The 16,694-nt window shown below is 36.5% G+C and overlaps 1 protein-coding gene across 6 annotated transcripts in view; it reads left to right on the top strand.

Annotated features, from left to right (window-relative positions):
* Window positions 1-16,694, top strand: part of VPS13C (vacuolar protein sorting 13 homolog C) — a 74,366-nt gene that overhangs the window by 14,368 nt on the left and 43,304 nt on the right. For 5 of the 6 annotated variants that reach the window (XM_069025865.1, XM_069025862.1, XM_069025860.1 and 2 more), the window contains 24 exons: window positions 335-441; window positions 1,092-1,263; window positions 1,718-1,780; window positions 2,422-2,557; window positions 3,129-3,223; window positions 3,828-3,970; window positions 5,147-5,339; window positions 5,484-5,598; window positions 5,976-6,112; window positions 6,813-6,939; window positions 7,573-7,690; window positions 8,037-8,166; window positions 8,445-8,523; window positions 9,239-9,378; window positions 9,937-10,090; window positions 10,496-10,572; window positions 10,743-10,802; window positions 12,128-12,281; window positions 12,443-12,559; window positions 13,521-13,624; window positions 13,924-14,091; window positions 14,843-15,147; window positions 15,397-15,544; window positions 16,237-16,345. In XM_069025865.1, coding sequence (XP_068881966.1) covers window positions 335-441; window positions 1,092-1,263; window positions 1,718-1,780; window positions 2,422-2,557; window positions 3,129-3,223; window positions 3,828-3,970; window positions 5,147-5,339; window positions 5,484-5,598; window positions 5,976-6,112; window positions 6,813-6,939; window positions 7,573-7,690; window positions 8,037-8,166; window positions 8,445-8,523; window positions 9,239-9,378; window positions 9,937-10,090; window positions 10,496-10,572; window positions 10,743-10,802; window positions 12,128-12,281; window positions 12,443-12,559; window positions 13,521-13,624; window positions 13,924-14,091; window positions 14,843-15,147; window positions 15,397-15,544; window positions 16,237-16,345 — 3,151 coding nt within the window. Of the gene's footprint in view, window positions 1-334; window positions 442-1,091; window positions 1,264-1,717; window positions 1,781-2,421; window positions 2,558-3,128; window positions 3,224-3,827; window positions 3,971-5,146; window positions 5,340-5,483; window positions 5,599-5,975; window positions 6,113-6,812; window positions 6,940-7,572; window positions 7,691-8,036; window positions 8,167-8,444; window positions 8,524-9,238; window positions 9,379-9,936; window positions 10,091-10,495; window positions 10,573-10,742; window positions 10,803-12,127; window positions 12,282-12,442; window positions 12,560-13,520; window positions 13,625-13,923; window positions 14,092-14,842; window positions 15,148-15,396; window positions 15,545-16,236; window positions 16,346-16,694 lie in introns of those variants that run through there. The other variant, XM_069025864.1, reaches the window with a different exon arrangement.

Raw genomic sequence — 16,694 nt, 5'->3', positions numbered from 1 at the left:
AGTAAGGTTCACTAATGTAAAGGCAGCTCTAAACTGAGGGAAACTGTGCATTGACAAATGAATATGCTTGGTTTGAGAAAGCCTGAGAGTTTGTGCTGAGCGGACTGATAAAACTACAAATTATTGTTCTTAGAGGGAAGCAGGGGTTTGTGTAGTGGTGTCCTTTGAGAACAATGGGTGTAGTTGGTCCACTTTTAGGTACTAATGAAAATGCATGGACTTAAATTTCTGTGTAGTTTGAAGAATACTGATGGCCATGGTATACATGCAGTTCGAGCACTGCCTGCAAACAAAACCTGAACCTCTGCTAAGAAACTTGTTTTCCTGTGTTTAGTACCTCAGCATGATAGACCTGCTGGAGTCCATAGATTACATGGTTCGCCACACACCGTACAGAAGATTTAGGCCAAATGTATCTCTCCATAAAAATGCCAGGGAATGGTAAGCTGTGTACATTTCTGCATTCTTTGGGAGATGCTGGAGTCCTCTCCCGTCTCTTTATTCTCCGTTGTGGTTAAAAGTAGTTTTAAAACTAGATCACATGCTGATTTTATAACTTTCACAGAGCTTTGCTTAGCCCGTATATTCGAGTGATGGAAGATCCAACTGAATAAATGTCACTTGCTAAGCTGAAGTCCCCAAAATTTGAACAAAATGCCAGTGCTCTCACTAGAGGTTAGAATGTAATTTTAGAAAGGCTAAAGAAAAAACTTAGCAAATGTAATACAGGGGAACCATGTATGTCAACTGTAATTTTTAAAGGTGTGAACTGATACATGTTTTCTTGGCTTTTTTCAAAGTACTAACTGATACTGATTATCAAAGTGCTTAAGTGAACTTAATGCTGTAACAGCCCAAATTTGCAAACATGCAGAGATCAATAATGAAGGTTTGTAGTTCTTCAGGCATTAAATGTAAGCCCTCTGTTCATTTTTCAAAAGTGATGTTGAAATCATTAAAATTTTTATAAGCCAAGTTATTCAAATCACAAGTGGTGAACAAAGTGCATACTAATAAACGACCTCTGCAACCTGTAAGTTGTAATGCACAAATGAAATGGGAAGTAGTTCACAAGTGTGGAATTCTTGTAGGTGGAAATATGCAGGTAACAGTGTTCTTGAAGTTCACATCAGAAGACATACTCGAATGTGGTCATGGAGTAACATAAAACAGCACAGGCAGCTTCTGAAGAGTTACAAAAATGTGTACAAGAACAAGCTAACACAGAGTAAACTGTCAGAAGAAACACAAAGGCAAATTCAGGTATGAGCCTTTTTTCTTTGAGGAATTATATTTTGGGTTCTCTATGAAATAATTCTTTAGATATACTTGGGAGTAATCCAGCTTGATGGTTTTACAAGAGCACAAGAGGTTTGTGGAAATACCTTTTTAATCTGAACTTCTGTGTAACCTGTTGTGGAAAACAAAATACTAGTAAAGTGCCATTTAAAACACTGTGGTTGAGGATTAATGAGCATGGGTGCATTTAATGAAGTGCAAGAGTAATCTAGTTAAGAAAAAAAACCTAGACTGCCTAACATCAATTTTATCTTCTAGTGAGCTTTGCAGCCGGGAGTGGGATATACCTGTGATAGAAGTGAGCAGAGCTAGAAATCAATTGGTGTGTAAATATGAAGGAGCTGGTAGAAAATTTATAGTGGAGAGCCTTTCCTAAATGTGTTTTAGAGGCAAATAATTTGATCATACATTTTTATAGGACCTAGAAAGAAAACTTGACGTCTTCAATATAATCTTAGCAAGACAACAAGCACAAGTTGAGGTAAGGAGTCATTTTTGTTCAGTAATATTGTAGCACTTCAATTAGGATGGTTTTGTCATGATAGTATTTGTTAAAAAATTTTGCTGATGTGTATGATAGGATAGGTAGATAGGAAGACAAGTTTTCTGTCCATAGGATAGGTAGATAGGAAGACAAGTTTTCTGTCCTTACAGGACAAGAGTAAATTGATTTCCAAACTGGAAACCAGTTCCAAAAAAAGTACAAAAGTTTTAAATGGTACAGGATCAGTCCTCAGGTTTGGTACTACTAGGTCAAGGAATCTACTAGATTTAAGAAATATAATTGCTTTTTGTACTCTCTCTGTCTTTTTGTATAATTCCTACCTTATTGTAGTCTAAATACTGGTGAAATATGTAAAAAACCCCACAACTGTCCAAAGTAAAAGTAAGGCGTGCTTATGTCTCTGCATGCACAGACACACAGAGACATGTCCCTCACCCTGATCCTCTTTTTGTCTCTGTCTAGTGAGTCAAAGTGCTCTTAATTCCTTGTGGTGTGGTGTTGCTGTCCCTCAGTTAAATGTATGTTTCCCATGCATACATACATAGAATATTTACAGAAAAATAGTAGTGCTATTAATTATGCATTTTGGCCAACATGTTTTAATTTCTGGTTTGTAGACAATAAGATCAGGACAAAAATTACTGAAGAAAAAAAGCACTGAAGCAGAAAAGAAAAGTGGAGGATGGTTTGGTGGCTTCTGGGGTAAAAGAGAATCTAGGAAAAAAGAAGATGAAGAATCCCCTGTACCTGAAAGTAGGTGTAGATTGTAATGCACTAATGTCTAGAGAGATATTCGGTCTTCTTCTACATTGAAAAGAAGTGATGGTTTTTTTGCTTCCTACTATGCAGGAGAGGGTATGGCATAAGCAGTGCAATGCAGTATTGATCATTTTATAGTACTACTTACTGAGTACTGAGCTGGTAAATAAGGCATTCTCTTAAAATGGCCATAAACATTTCAGAACCTTGGTGAGGAGAAGAGTATGGCACTTACATCTGTAGTGATAATTGGCAACAATAGAAACACTCTGTTCCTGGTGATTTGCTGTCTGTATCAGAGGTTTGATCTATTAAAATTCCTGAAATCTATTTTCATCATGGGGAGCTATGGATACTCTTGTAATAAAAATTATTATATATGTGCTACATATGTAACGCCATATATGAAGACTCCTGTGTGAATTATTTTACAATCTGGAATTTAGTGCATTATGAAGAATCAATGGAATGTGTCAGCACAACTTAAGCAGTAGAAGGCAAATGTGAGGAAAAATGGTAGTTGTTATTTATTAAGGTGCAAATTGTGTGGGTTTTTGGTTTTTAGCTATTGATGAACTAATGACTCCGGAGGAGAAAGCTAAACTTTTTACTGCTATTGGATATAGTGACAGCTCCTATCACCTTTCACTACCGAAGCAGGTAAGCAACCTATGGGATGGTTTAAAAAAAACAAACCACACAACAAATTAAGTGTAAAGATATCTTCAGCTCTCTCATTACCTTGAAGAAAGGTGAAGGCTTCAAATTCCCATAGGAAATATTGTTTGGTTCTTCTGAAGTTGCTGATTGACACAGTCATAAAATGATGCATATGTTGGGAAGTCAGAACCCTCTCGGCAAGGCCAAGACTTGACATCTAGCAGCAAGAACAACAAAGGCATACGTGCCATGTCTTCTAAAATGTAGTTACTTCATGGGATTATAATGATTTTGGTTGATCTAGAGAGTTGTCTACTAAATGTAGTTTAGCTATGCTTGCTTCAGGGTTTAAAAAAAATTCCTGAATGCTGAAAAGAGACTATATTTGCTCTGCATTTGCTGAATTGCACTACTTTATGTTAAAGAAATGACTGGTAAACATTGGATAAAGTAAAGACTGTACTTTGCTTCCTGCATAGAGATGTGTTTCTAGTCTTAGTTGACTGGAAAACTTGGACACATTTCAGTTTGTTAAAATGAAGAGTTCTGAAAAATTATTCATATTGAGATGACTAATTTCAGTTTCCTCTGATCTTCTCACTAGTATGTTGCCCATGTTGTGACACTGAAGCTGTTAAGCACGTCTCTTACAATTAAAGAAGACAAGAATGTGGCAGAAACTCTTAAAGTACAGATAATTGATCTGAGTACTAAGATATCACAGCGCCCAGGAGCACAAGCCATTAAGTAATTGGATTGGTATTTTCTTTTTGTAGAAACATCTCTGCCCCTCCTCACCCCACTCCCCAGCTTCTTAACTTTCCTTGGGTAGTGCTTGTTGTATATTGACTTGTAAATTTGTGGGTGTCCTGTAATTGTACTCTGTTGTAAATAATATTATTTGGTGAATAACATAGAATGGAATGAAGAAGGGAATGCTGTCTGCTGGTTTTCATGAACAATGGCAAGCTCTTTCTTGAATATAAGTGTTGAAGTGCTGAATATGACTCTTGGGAAGTGATAGCTAAGCAGTGTGAAATGGTGTGGCCAACACACTCCAGCCAAGCTAGTGAATGTGTTACTCACTGCCTACAGAAATGAAAAATTATGTGTGTGTGCTGTGGGTGGGAGATCAGCCAGAGCATAAGATGCTGAGACCTTCCTGTGTTTTAAGAGAGGGCACACTGGAAATACTGAACAAAAATTATTGGATTACACGGTCAATGAATAAGATTTCCAGTGTCTGGAAAATGAATTTGTGCACTTTTTGCTTTCATTTGCAATTCCTTCAGTTCTGGCTTCATACATAAGAACACCAGCTCAGCCACTGACTCTTGAAATATTTTTGCTAAAAACCATTCTGGGGAATTTTCAAGGTGCAGCTTGAATGCTGCAGAGAAACAAAAAGAGAGCTTTGACATTATTTTCTATAAATGCATGTCATATAATTTAGTTTGCAAGACTGAAGCAGTACAACAGATACTCTTATTAGTGTTATGTTCTTGAAAAAATGTAATTAAGTTATCTCTACAGAGCCAGGCATATGACACTGATCATGGCCAAATGTGTTGCCTCCCAAAGTCACAGATTTCAATGGTGGAGGCACAGGATCTGAAAATCAGTTTCTTATGTAGTAGGTACTTCTAAGGACGAGTGAAGTTGGTGTGGTTTGGTGGTGTTCAATGATTTCTTCAAAGGTGTTTTCCTACTGACTCCACTTAACACTACTGTCAGGGCAGTTCTCAGTACAGAATTCCCATTTGCAGCAGAAGAAGTCTGTAACTGCTTTTTAAACCCATACATAACCGTAAACATTACTGAACATTTTTATTTATGTAACATAAATATTCTGTTTTTCTTTTCTCTTGCAACCGATTCTAACTCTAGCCCAATTAAGTATTGTTAACTATTCATCTTCTTTAGGGTTGAAGCAAAGCTTGAAAACTGGTATGTTACAGGCCTGAGACAAGAAAACATTGTACCATCTCTTGTGGCTTCCATAGGGGATAGCAAATCTTCTCTGCTTAAGATTGAGTTTGATGTAAACCCAGAGGACAGTACAGCTGACCAGAGCCTTACTATTGAATCGCAGCCTGTGGAAATAAAATATGATGCAGTGAGTAGTAACCAAAACTCTCAGCTCTTTCTGAGTCCTCTTTCTCTGCTGTTACTCTCCTTGCTCTGTTGAGATCTGATTTTGAGTTTTTATTGTGTGACTTCTATGTATATTGCTAATTCTTGTCTTTTTTTTTTTTTTAAGAGAACAATAAATGCAATGGTAGAATTCTTTCAGACAAGTAAGGGAATGGATCTTGAAAGATTAACAACAGCCACATTAATGAAACTGGAAGAAATCAAGGAAAGAACTGCTACAGGTAAGATAGTAACAAATCTCAATGAAGGTGAACCCTTATAATGTTTCAAAATAATAATGTTTCGGTATGTTTCAATGCCTAAACACTTGGTTTGTTTTGACTGATGGCCAAATAGCAGGATTGGGATTTTTCCTTGAGTTGGTGCCATTTCAGCTGGGATAGTATTAATTTCTTCTCACTTGGTTACTTGGAGGTTTAATGGATGTTTTGTGGGAAGGAACATTGAGTTCAGTGAGAAATCAGTAGAATGCTACAAAAGCAAGTCTTGACACAAGAGGCTTTATCTTTCAGATAACATCCTTTTGGATGCTGACTGGCACAATTGTTTCACTTGTGAATAGTATTTACATTTCAATGCCCTTTCCTTTTTGTTTAAGGATTAGTTCATATTATCGAAATGCGGAAAGTCCTTGACTTGAAGATTAATCTGAAACCTTCCTACCTTGTGGTTCCACAGACTGGTTTCTACCATGAAAATTCAGATTTGCTGATTTTGGACTTTGGTACATTTCAGGTATACAAATGACCTCTCTTATGAGCCCAGTGGAAACAAATATTCTCTTTTAACATAGCTGTCACCTGGAACCATCTTGCTTTCAGAAGGCAGGGTGATCATCTGTGTCAGTGTGTTTTTAACTTGCCATATTTCTTACCAAATAGATTTGGGTCAGCAGTTTGATCAGAGTTGTTAGGTTATCTTTGACATACTTGTATGAGTTAATCCTCCTCAGGAAGCTTGTTCATATTGTAATTGTGACTGTAATACCGTATCATTTAGTATCTTCCATTTCTTCAGCAGAACACATGAACTTTTGTTTTCTGTGAAATGATTGCCTTTTATTAAAAAAAGGGGATATAATATTTCTCTTGAAATTTGAAAATTAATTCCCTTGTTTCTATAAAATGGAAAGATTGCAGTCATTTAACTTGACTTCATGACTGATTAAATATTTATTTTAGTTGTATTCCATAGGTAAAATTATAGACCAGTGAAAAAAATTCTTTTTGCATAGCTTGAATTAAGTGGATTGAGGGAAATAACAACAAAAAAATCTGCTTATCAAGAATAAGTGAAGTGGGAAATTATTTATTTTCTCTGTAAGAGTCCAAATGCCAATTAGTAACTCCTATGAATCATCTTTTCATCTTCACTAGAATGAATAGCACATGTTGGTTTTAATGATTTAATTTTACTTTGTTTGTTATGTGTTTAGCTGAACAGCATAAATCAAGGCAGTAGCGAAGCTTCTAGCTTTTCATCTTTAGAGGAGATTATGGACAAAGCTTATGACAAATTTGATGTGAAAATTAAAAATGTGCAACTTCTTTTTGGAAGAACAGGTAACAAAACAACATAGCTGCTGTTTATGCAAAAGATTGTCAGAGGCTACCTACCTGTAATAAATAAATATATTTTTTAAGTAAAAAAAAAGACAAACTAAAATCAGTAGTTAATGAAAAGTTAGGTTATAATACATGTTTGGTGCCAAATTTTGAAAAAATTGGTTCGTTTCTCTTCAAACAGCTGCTCACTTTTTGTTAGGACTTGTGCATCACTTTGATGGTAGCAATGAATGTAAATGAATAGAACTATTATGTTTTCCATCACATGCAGGAAAAGCACAGCTAAAATTTGCCTTAGTAGTTAAATTTCTGTAATCAACAGAATGATAGGTTGCTGTTTTATCTTTTATCTGTCTATGTATCTGTCTATCCATCTGTTTTTCTAGGGGTCAGTGTAGGTACATCTTTTAGTGTAGAATTTGGTTTAATGTTGCTAAGGCAGACATGTTCACAAATGGGATTAAAAGCTCTTAAAATATTTGACCTAAGTTGTTTGAGGTTTCTTTAGTTGGTGAGTGGGTTTTTTTACCGTCCTAGAGATACACCACAAGTAGTTACTTTAATGATGCCTTAATTAAAACAATCAGTGAGTGATGGTTTTTTTCATCTAAATTTACTGGACATTTTCAGGTGAAGACTGGAAGAAGGCTCGTTTCCAACATCCATCAACTCTGCACATTTTGCAGCCTATGGATATTCACGTACAGTTGGCAAAATCAATGGTGGAAAGAGATTCCAGGATGGCAAAGTAATATATTAATGTTGAAAAGACTCATTTATAATTACTATGTACTTAGAGAGAAGAAAGCTGTGTTTTCCCTAAAGGTTCAGTTGCACTTCATAATTTGAAGGTATTAACTAAGAAGTAGAAATAGGTTACTGCTGTTGGCAAAATCTTTTTTGGGTAGTAGTTCCTTGGACCCTTTGGTCGTTACTAACTACTGCTTAAATTAAGTCCAAGCCCTGTTTTGATGGAGAATCCTTGGCTTTACTGATATGTGATCTTTATATAGGAGTATCCATATTGGTAATATTTAAATGAAGAATTGGTACCTTTTTGTTTAGGAGTTTAATCAGTTGTTTTTTTTAAAAAGGTTTAAAGTGTCAGGAGGACTTCCTTTGGTGCATGTCAGACTCTCTGACCAGAAAATGAAGGCAATCTTTGATCTGATTGATAGCATTCCACTGCCTCAGAAGTCATCTATGTCAATTCCAAGCACAAAGGTAAGCTGACAACTAAGAAAACTGAGGGGAAAATAAAGGCATCACTAGGCAAGGTCTTCATTGACTTACCATCAGAACATTCTGGGCTTCCAAAAACAAGGCTGGTGGAGCCTTTGCCATTGTCCTGCTGCTTTCAATGTAAGTATTGGCAGAGCTGACCTTGGCAAAGAATGTGGGGGGAGGCATTGTGGAACATTCATCATCAGAATATGAACATACCAAGTTATATAAACTTTAAAATACTGTATTGGTTATTTTCCTCTTTTTTTTCCCTCCAGGTACCAGCTATTCCCACAATTCCTGTTGTTGGTAAAGGGTTACTTAATACACCCCAGTTGTTAGCAGAAATAGTGTCAGGTAAGAAGGTACAGATGTTTTTGTAAAGGTAGAAGGCTGTAACTTAAGGAACAGCTAATACTTCCATATTATTGTTATTGATGTTAAAACATATAAGGACAACAGAGATCAGCATGATAGGTTGTGTCTACCCTCAATAGGAGATTTGATTAAGATGCTGATGTTACCTCAGAATAATAAACTTGCTTTTTCTAAAAAGCAAACCTGCTTTGTTTTGATAATTAATATTATGCATGAGCAACCTCTTCAAATGAGTGAACTGTGAATACAGACTGTATCAGGTTGTTCTGACTGTTTTGCATTAGCAAAGCTCTCCTTTTTCTGAAAAGACAGAATTAGAATAATACATTACTGAAAAATTACTGTATTGACACTGTGGATTTGAGCATTTATTTCCATGGCTGTTCTAGAGATGAACTTCCCATAGTGGAACTGTGACACTTGTTTCTTGGAGCTTCCCTTATTATTACTTGCTTATGTGTTCTTGAATGTCTAATGATGCCTTAGACTCTAGTGCTGTCCTTAATAGGGCTTTAGTTTTGTTCACTTCCCATCCAGTGGGAAAGAGAGCAGTGTAGATCTAAAGTGTATTTTGTCAGGTCAGGTTTAAACTGCTCAGGCAGTTAAAAATGCAACTGGAATGGGAAAGAGAGGGTGGAATATTTACCCCCATTTCTGGAAAAAGTTTACTGAGGAATTAATTTCACTTCTGTAGACTCTGAAGAAGAATATTTTGATTTTGATGAAAGCTCTGAACCAACTGACAGTTCAGTAATTAAAGGAGAAGAAATAAGAAAAGAGGAACCTGCTCGGGAGGAACTGATAGATCTTCAGCTGAAGTTTGAAATTAAAGAAGTATGTTTGTAATTCTATTTTCCTCTATCTAAAGAATACTTTTAAAAAAAATCCAATATTCATTTACTGTCATTCTTCAGATTAGTGGATGCAAAAACATAATCACCAAACAAAAAAAATACATGTATACATGTGCATATTTCTATGCGTATGAGTTATTTCTTATCTGTATGTGATGCATATAAATAAAACATAATGCATATGCACAGATAAAGTATGTATAAAAAAAAAATTCCCTTATTGGAGTATTTTTAGTAGAAAAAATAGTACCAGGTCATAATTAGGGGGTGGGGAGTGGGAAGTTTGCACTGGAAGAACGAAATCAGTACCCAGACAGGTCTCTTGCAAAGACAAAATCCCCAAATATTTTTATATTTGTTATAGATATGTTTATATCTTTCACCATCAAACAATCACTTTTTCTTTCTATTTTATACTCTTTAGTCTGTAATAAAAACAGTGCTTCCAACAAAGCAGGGAGGGCATTAATTTTGCACTTTTTTTGGTGAGATTACTACATGTGAAAAGATGGTATAACCATATTTCTTGCTCATCCAGGTTTTAGTAGAACTCACCAGGCAAAAGAAAATTGAGGAAACAGTACTTGTATTTGATGTAATGCATCTTGGGACAGAAGCTACTGTCAAAACCTATAATTTAGCAGCTGTATCTTATTTGAAGAAAATAAGCTTGGATTACTATGGAATTGGAGGTAATAAGCAATGGCAGAGAAGTAGACGTGTGTGTGTGTGTGTAGCAGGTACTCTGAACTCCCCTGTGCCTTGTGCTCACTGAAATGGAAATGTTGTCCCAGTTTCCCAGGTAATGTGCAGCTGTCCATTGGCAGTGCTTGTGCCTGTGGTACAGTTGAGAAGCTCTGGACTTTCACCATAATGCTTATGGGATAAATAAATGGCTTAGGGCTCAGTCTTGGGATGGAGAAGGGTTTTGCCTTTTTGGACTTAGCATAAGAGAAACCAGTGACTCATATTTGGTGGTGCAATGTATTTTAGCAAATGATACTGAAAGTTAATCCCTACCTTCAAGGCACAAGTCGTTTGGTTCTCTGAAAGAACAGAAACGATCCCGATTCTTGTTTATCTCTTGTGTTTTACAGGTAAAAAAGCACCCATTCATCTAATTAGTTCCTCAGACAAGCCTGGCTTAGACCTTCTGAAGGTGGAATATGTCAAGGTATACACAAAGCTTTTAAAAATTATTTTTAAAGCATTTCTACATGTTCTTAAAACAGTCTATATATAGTCCTAAAGCTACTATTCAGAGCTAATTGGATTGTTCTGTATCTTCTGAAGAGGACAGTGACTGGTTGGAATTAATATTAACCTTCATGCAAATCATTTCAGGCTGACAGAAATGGGCCACAGTTTCAGACAATTTTTGACAACACTGAACAGATGATTCAAGTGAGTGTTTGCAGATTTTATTGCCTGTTTTCTTTTGGTTTGCTTGCTCAGAACAGAGGAATTAATAAGAGTTGTTTGCTTTCCTGTTTTCCTGCCCACCAGCCTTCCAGTAGATTTCAGGTGTTAAAACATCCTTGAAAATTTTTATCCCACTTAAGAGCAGAAAGTTTGTTGAACTGTGCTGAAAAAGTCTGTCTAGCTCACGTGGATGAAATTCAAACTACTGTAAGAATGCACCTTCTCATGCATCAGGGATCATGATGATCATTCAGTGGCCCAGTATGGGAAACTGTAATGGAGTCACAAAGTCTTTCATGTCAAATAAGCTGTATTGTGAGTGCCATGTATTCAGGACTCTGTTGGCTGTCTTTCATGAGAAGTCTAAACCCATGTCTGAGTGTGGGTTTTTTTTTACTAATGGTGTAATTTTGAGTCAGATTTCAATCTAAGGAAAAATAGTGACTTGAGGCATTCTTGAAATAAAGTATAGAGGATGGTGTTTTCTGTGATAGGTACTTTCTCCTCTTTATACCTTTATGGCATTATTTTGCCTGCCACATTTTAGTGTGAGGACTGAAATATTTCACTTGTAACTTAATAGTTTTAGAGTGTCTATAGATTTTATCATGGAACTTTCGTTAATACTGAAATCTTTTTGCCAAAAAGAAGTTCCTGAAGCTGCAGCAGGAGATGACAGTTCTAGTACTCCAGTGTTGCTGAGTTAACTGTCTTCACTATGGGGTAGTGCTTATGTTAAGAGAACTCAATTTTCTGTACGTCGTCTGAAGTTGCTGTTGCCTTGCAGCTCTTCGATGGGACTTCTGTGCCTGGAAGAATTGCATTTGGGCTCTATTTCCAGTTTCAAGCCCATTCAAGTGGACAACTTTTATTAAACTACACAGCCAGCACTTACTCACCTTTTGGACTCCTTAGTGGATTTACTGAGGAATACCTATATTCTAAATATCTGCATGTCAGCCACCTGCCATTTACCCATTCTGGTAGTACTATTATTGCAGGAGCATTCAAGCCCAAGGCTGTGTTTGACAAAATTAGTTTTGTATCGCTGTTTTTGTACTGAGGAGGTTATAGGTTAGCAGTTAACAGCTGTAGCAGCTGGATTGTTGCTAGGTTTTCTTACTTTATAAGCTTATCCCCTTTCTCCTTTACAGGAAGATTTTCCTTTATGATCTCTTGCTAGTCACACATGCAGCTTTTCTGTTAGTAAAGAATGTTCCTGTTGCACTGGGTGCTTTTGCACCTCAGTCCAACTCTTACACTTTTAAGATATTGTTTGGTCCTATGGCGTCTCATGTTTTCAACAGGTAACTTTTTCATCATTGAACCTCCTGTTGCATACAGAGGCCCTTATGTCTGCTGTCAGTTTTCTAACAGCTATTAGCCCATCAGGCAGTGGTAGAAGTGGAGAGACACCATCCAAAGAAGAAAAGCCAGAAGATGACTCTAGATTGAAGAAAGGTACAGTTATGATTGTCTAAATGATGGTTCTAGAAGGATGTGTTGCATGCTGGCAAAGCAAATCCAGAGAAATATGATTAGCTTTGTAGAAATAAAGATGAAACTGAAAATACAACTTGGTAGGTAAGTACCTTGAAAATCTCACCTTCTCTTATTTCTAGTGTCTAGACCTTCCAAGGATAAGGATGTGTTTGACTTCAAGCTTTTTGCCAAGCTGGATGCCTTCTGTTTAAATATTTGTGATGAAAAAAAGAACATTGCAGAGATCAAGATACAAGGTATTAAATTCTTTATTAGTAGTAACTGCTCTGGTACTTTAGTGTCAAAGCAACAGCTAATAATTGGACTAAAAATAAGGTGTAAATGTGCAGCATCTTTTTTTATTTATTTGTTTATTTATTGTTGTCTGTGCAAAAATGGCTTGAAGTCTTGTTTTCAAAGTCAGCCTTCAAATCTGTCATAATGTTCTGGCCTCCAGCTAGAAAAATGTGGTGCGTTATTACTCATGTGATTAGGTTCATGCTTTAAAGGAGCTTGATTGTGGGTGGCTTTTCATGTTGTACTAAGTGTTGGATATTTTTATGGTATACCATGAAATTATTTAGGATAAATAATTAATTATGATAAAAAACCCCTTAAAAATGTTTTCTTTAGTTTTTAACCCTAAGGGGTTTGTTTGGGTTCCTTGTTTTGGTTTTGTTTTCTTGATTGGTTTTACCCCTCGGAAGGGCTATTGATAATTTTTTGGGGCAGTTTTACTTCTGACTGACTATAACTGCCCATCCTTATAGCTGCCAACACTCTCTCATGAATATTTAAGAATGTGTGATATGCAAGATTAGTACTGCAGTTCATGAAGTCTTTTGCTTGTGCCCATCTTTAAATCATATAATGTATTCACACAAGATTATGTATGCAAAAGTATTGTATTCAAATAATTTGGTATAGTAACATCTTTTCCAATAGAAAATCTCAATGCACTCAATAGCTTGCTTATTAAGAAGTGGATTATTGTTGGTATTTTTCTACGAATAGTAGCTCAGTTATTTCCAGAGATGATTGATATTGAGACAGTATCTGTATTAGAAATATTTCTATTTTGTTTTGGATGAAGCTGTAGTACAGTCACATTCTTAAAGCTTAGTAACTTTTCCTCACTTCCTCTGCTGGTGTCCCCACCCTGAAAGTAAATGTTACTTCTGCTATGCAAGACTCTGTTTCTATTTTTGTACTTTGCAGGTCTTGACTCATCTCTTTGCCTTCAGCCGAGTCACACTGTATTCTTTGCCCGACTTAAAGACATAGTTGTCACAGATGTTGATTCAAGGACCCTTCATAAAAAAGTACTCAACTACAAGATTTTAACTTTTACTTGATTCTTGGTTAGTTTGATGTGCATAAAAGTGAAATGTAATACATATTTCACTCCTTTAAAAGTCTTTGATTTGTCATGAATAAGTATTTTCAAGTAAGATACATCATAAAGAATAATTTTCATATTACAAGAATGGATGCCTAAAAGGATTAGAAACCTAATAATCTAACTTGTAATCTGATAGGCTGATGGTATCTTTATTTCTTTGTGCTAAGTACCTTTGTAGAAGCTGCTGATGGCTGGTGGGTGCTGTTTCTCTCCTTCTAGGCTGTGTCTATAGTGGGAGATGAAGTTTTCAGTTTCAATCTGACATTAAATCCTCATGCTACTGAGGGAGAAGCCTACACTGACATGTCAAAAGTGGATGGTACCATATGTTTGAAAGTGGGCTGTATCCAACTGGTGTACCTTCACAAATTTCTCATGTCTCTCCTGGTAAGTCTTATTCCCTTTGTATGTTTCTGCAGCATTCTCAGATCAGTCTCCCAGGCTGTGCCCTCAGTACAAGTGGTAGCTTCAGTTTCTGAAAGAGAAGGGATGGGCTTAATTTTTCATGTGTACTATTAAAAAACTTTTGTAAGTAACTGGTTTCAATTTCAAGTGGGTCACTTCCCACCCTCACTTTTGGAAACAGAGAAAAACTTGGTGCTGTTGAGGTAGTTTGGGGGTTTTTTGTTTGCTCCCCTTTCCACCCTAGCAAAATTCTGACTTCATTGCAAACATGTCAGAGCTAACACTAGAGGCAAATCTTCCTGCAGAGTTGTCATGATGTCTGCAAATTACCCAGTGTAAATATTAGTGTGTTCAAGTACCCTAATGATGGCTTTTTCAATGAAGCACCAGTGGGCTTTCTCTCATTCAGTAGGTTCTTTAATAGGAATTCAGTAATATTCACTGAGGGCAAGAGGGACTTTCAAAATTGTGTCCATAAAAGCTAATGAGCTAAGTAGTCTTGTAGCTAAGGAAAGAAGAAAAAATGGAGATGGATTTAAAATAAGTGGATTATACTGATTAGTACTTCTTTGACCCCCAAAGGTCATGACAGAAGGCATTCAGTTGTCTTTTCCCATGGAAAATTCAACACAGTAGGCAGCATAATTGGTGGATAATGATGTAGAATGAGAAAGTAATCTAGGTTAAAAACTGTTTACAGACATTTCTCCTTTCTCTTCAACTGCTTTTCTAGACCTTCTTGAACAACTTCCAGGCAGCTAAGGAGGCACTGAGTGCTGCTACAGTCCAAGCTGCAGAAAAGGCTGCTACCAGTGTGAAAGACCTGGCCCAAAGGAGTTTTCGGCTTGCAATGGACATTCACTTGAAAGCACCAGTTATACTTATCCCCCAGTCCTCTGTTTCCCCCAATGCAATAGTAATAGATCTTGGTTTGATTAAGGTTCAGAACCAGTTTGTCTTGGTGTCCGCAGAAGGCAGTTCACTCCCTCCAGTCATTGACAAAATGGATGTGCAGCTGACAAAGCTGAAACTATCGAGGTACAGTGATTAATACTCTGTAGAACATTAATGTTCTTGCCTAGAAACCATGGTTGGTGCTAGTGTCAAATATGTGTTATTAAAATGCTAGCCTGTTATCTTAGAGCAACTAGATCAGTAATAAAATCAGAAACTGTTCTGCTCAGGAAAGTGTTTGGTGTTACATTTGAGATTTAAGATTTTTTAAAATCTAACATGTGACTTCCAACTTCCCAACTGTTTTCTTTCTTTTCATCTCTGTGTTTCCAGGACCACTGTGGAGACAGATTTGTCACATCCAGATATTCAGATACTTCACCCTATTAATTTAAGTCTATCTGTGAAACGAAATCTCTCTGCAATTTGGTTTCACAAGTTACCAGTGCTGGAGGTCACGGGGTGTCTGGATACAATGAATGTAAGTCTTCTGAGAAGGTGGTGATAATGCATACTGTGAGAGCAACCCTTAATGTTATTTCTGGACACAAAGGGGCAACAAGCTGCAAATTTTTAGTAGGTGTGAAGTGGATTTCAGGAATGTAACAGGATTTAACCCCACCTAGATGAATGTAGAGGTTTGAAAGAATTGCATAAATGGTTTTGTGACCAGTTCTCTCAGCAAGAATTCTTTTAAGTGTTTTGCCTTTTTTTCTTTAAAAATGGAATCTTCTTGAGAGGAGTTTAAATTAATGAAAATATTTGCTTTAGTAACTCCAGCTTCCTATCTTCCGTCACCCTTGAGTGGGATACTTGTTTTTTGTAGCATTTTATGTACTGTGAAAGAAAGTTCCAGGGACATCTTGGGTGAAACTGGAATAAAATATCATGAAGGGGCACGTCATTGACAGGAATGTATTAAAGGCATAGGTATGTTAAATTGCTGCAGTGTATATTGATACAGCTTGGGAGGTCAAAACCTTCCATCTCCTCAGACTTAAACAATAAGTGATCAAAAGAATTTAATTTTGTTATTGAAGGGATGATTCTGCTGACAAAATACCTGTAAATAAGCACTCTTTATGCCAGGAAACATTGTTCTGCTTTGTTAGCTGGTGATAAGTTCAAGGAACAGTGTGTTTTTCCTGAGAATTGTGATCTGCCGTTTCTTAGGTTGTGTTAAGTCAAGAGGATTTGAATGTCTTTCTCAAAGTATTGACGGAAAACCTGGGTGAAGCAGAGGAAAATCAAATGGATACAAAATCAGTACTGCAAAAGGAAGGTCAGAGATGGAATTTATTTGTCATGAATAGTAAGCATGTTCACTTTCAGGAATAAGGAAAAGCATATTATCTGGAAAGCAAGTTTAGATCCCAGAGTATGGTGATAAACTGAGCATTAAGTGATAACCTCTTCTTACTTTTGCAAGGACAGTGTCTATACTTTGATACTTCAAGAAACTGGAAACATTACAAGGCAAAATTGGTAATTGTGTTAGCTAAGTAGTCAAGGACCTATCAAGGTATTGAGATGTCAGAGTTACCTTGTTGCCAGAACATGTTTCTATTTCCTTTTCATGCTCTGAAGTTAAAGGCTCTGCTTGTGGAAATGTTGCTATCTTATCTTAGGTG

This window comes from Aphelocoma coerulescens, chromosome 10, assembly GCF_041296385.1.
Source record: "Aphelocoma coerulescens isolate FSJ_1873_10779 chromosome 10, UR_Acoe_1.0, whole genome shotgun sequence".
Lineage (NCBI taxonomy): Eukaryota > Metazoa > Chordata > Aves > Passeriformes > Corvidae > Aphelocoma > Aphelocoma coerulescens.
The sequence above is the reverse complement of the archived record's forward strand: the minus strand, read 5'-3'. Positions and strand labels throughout refer to the sequence as shown.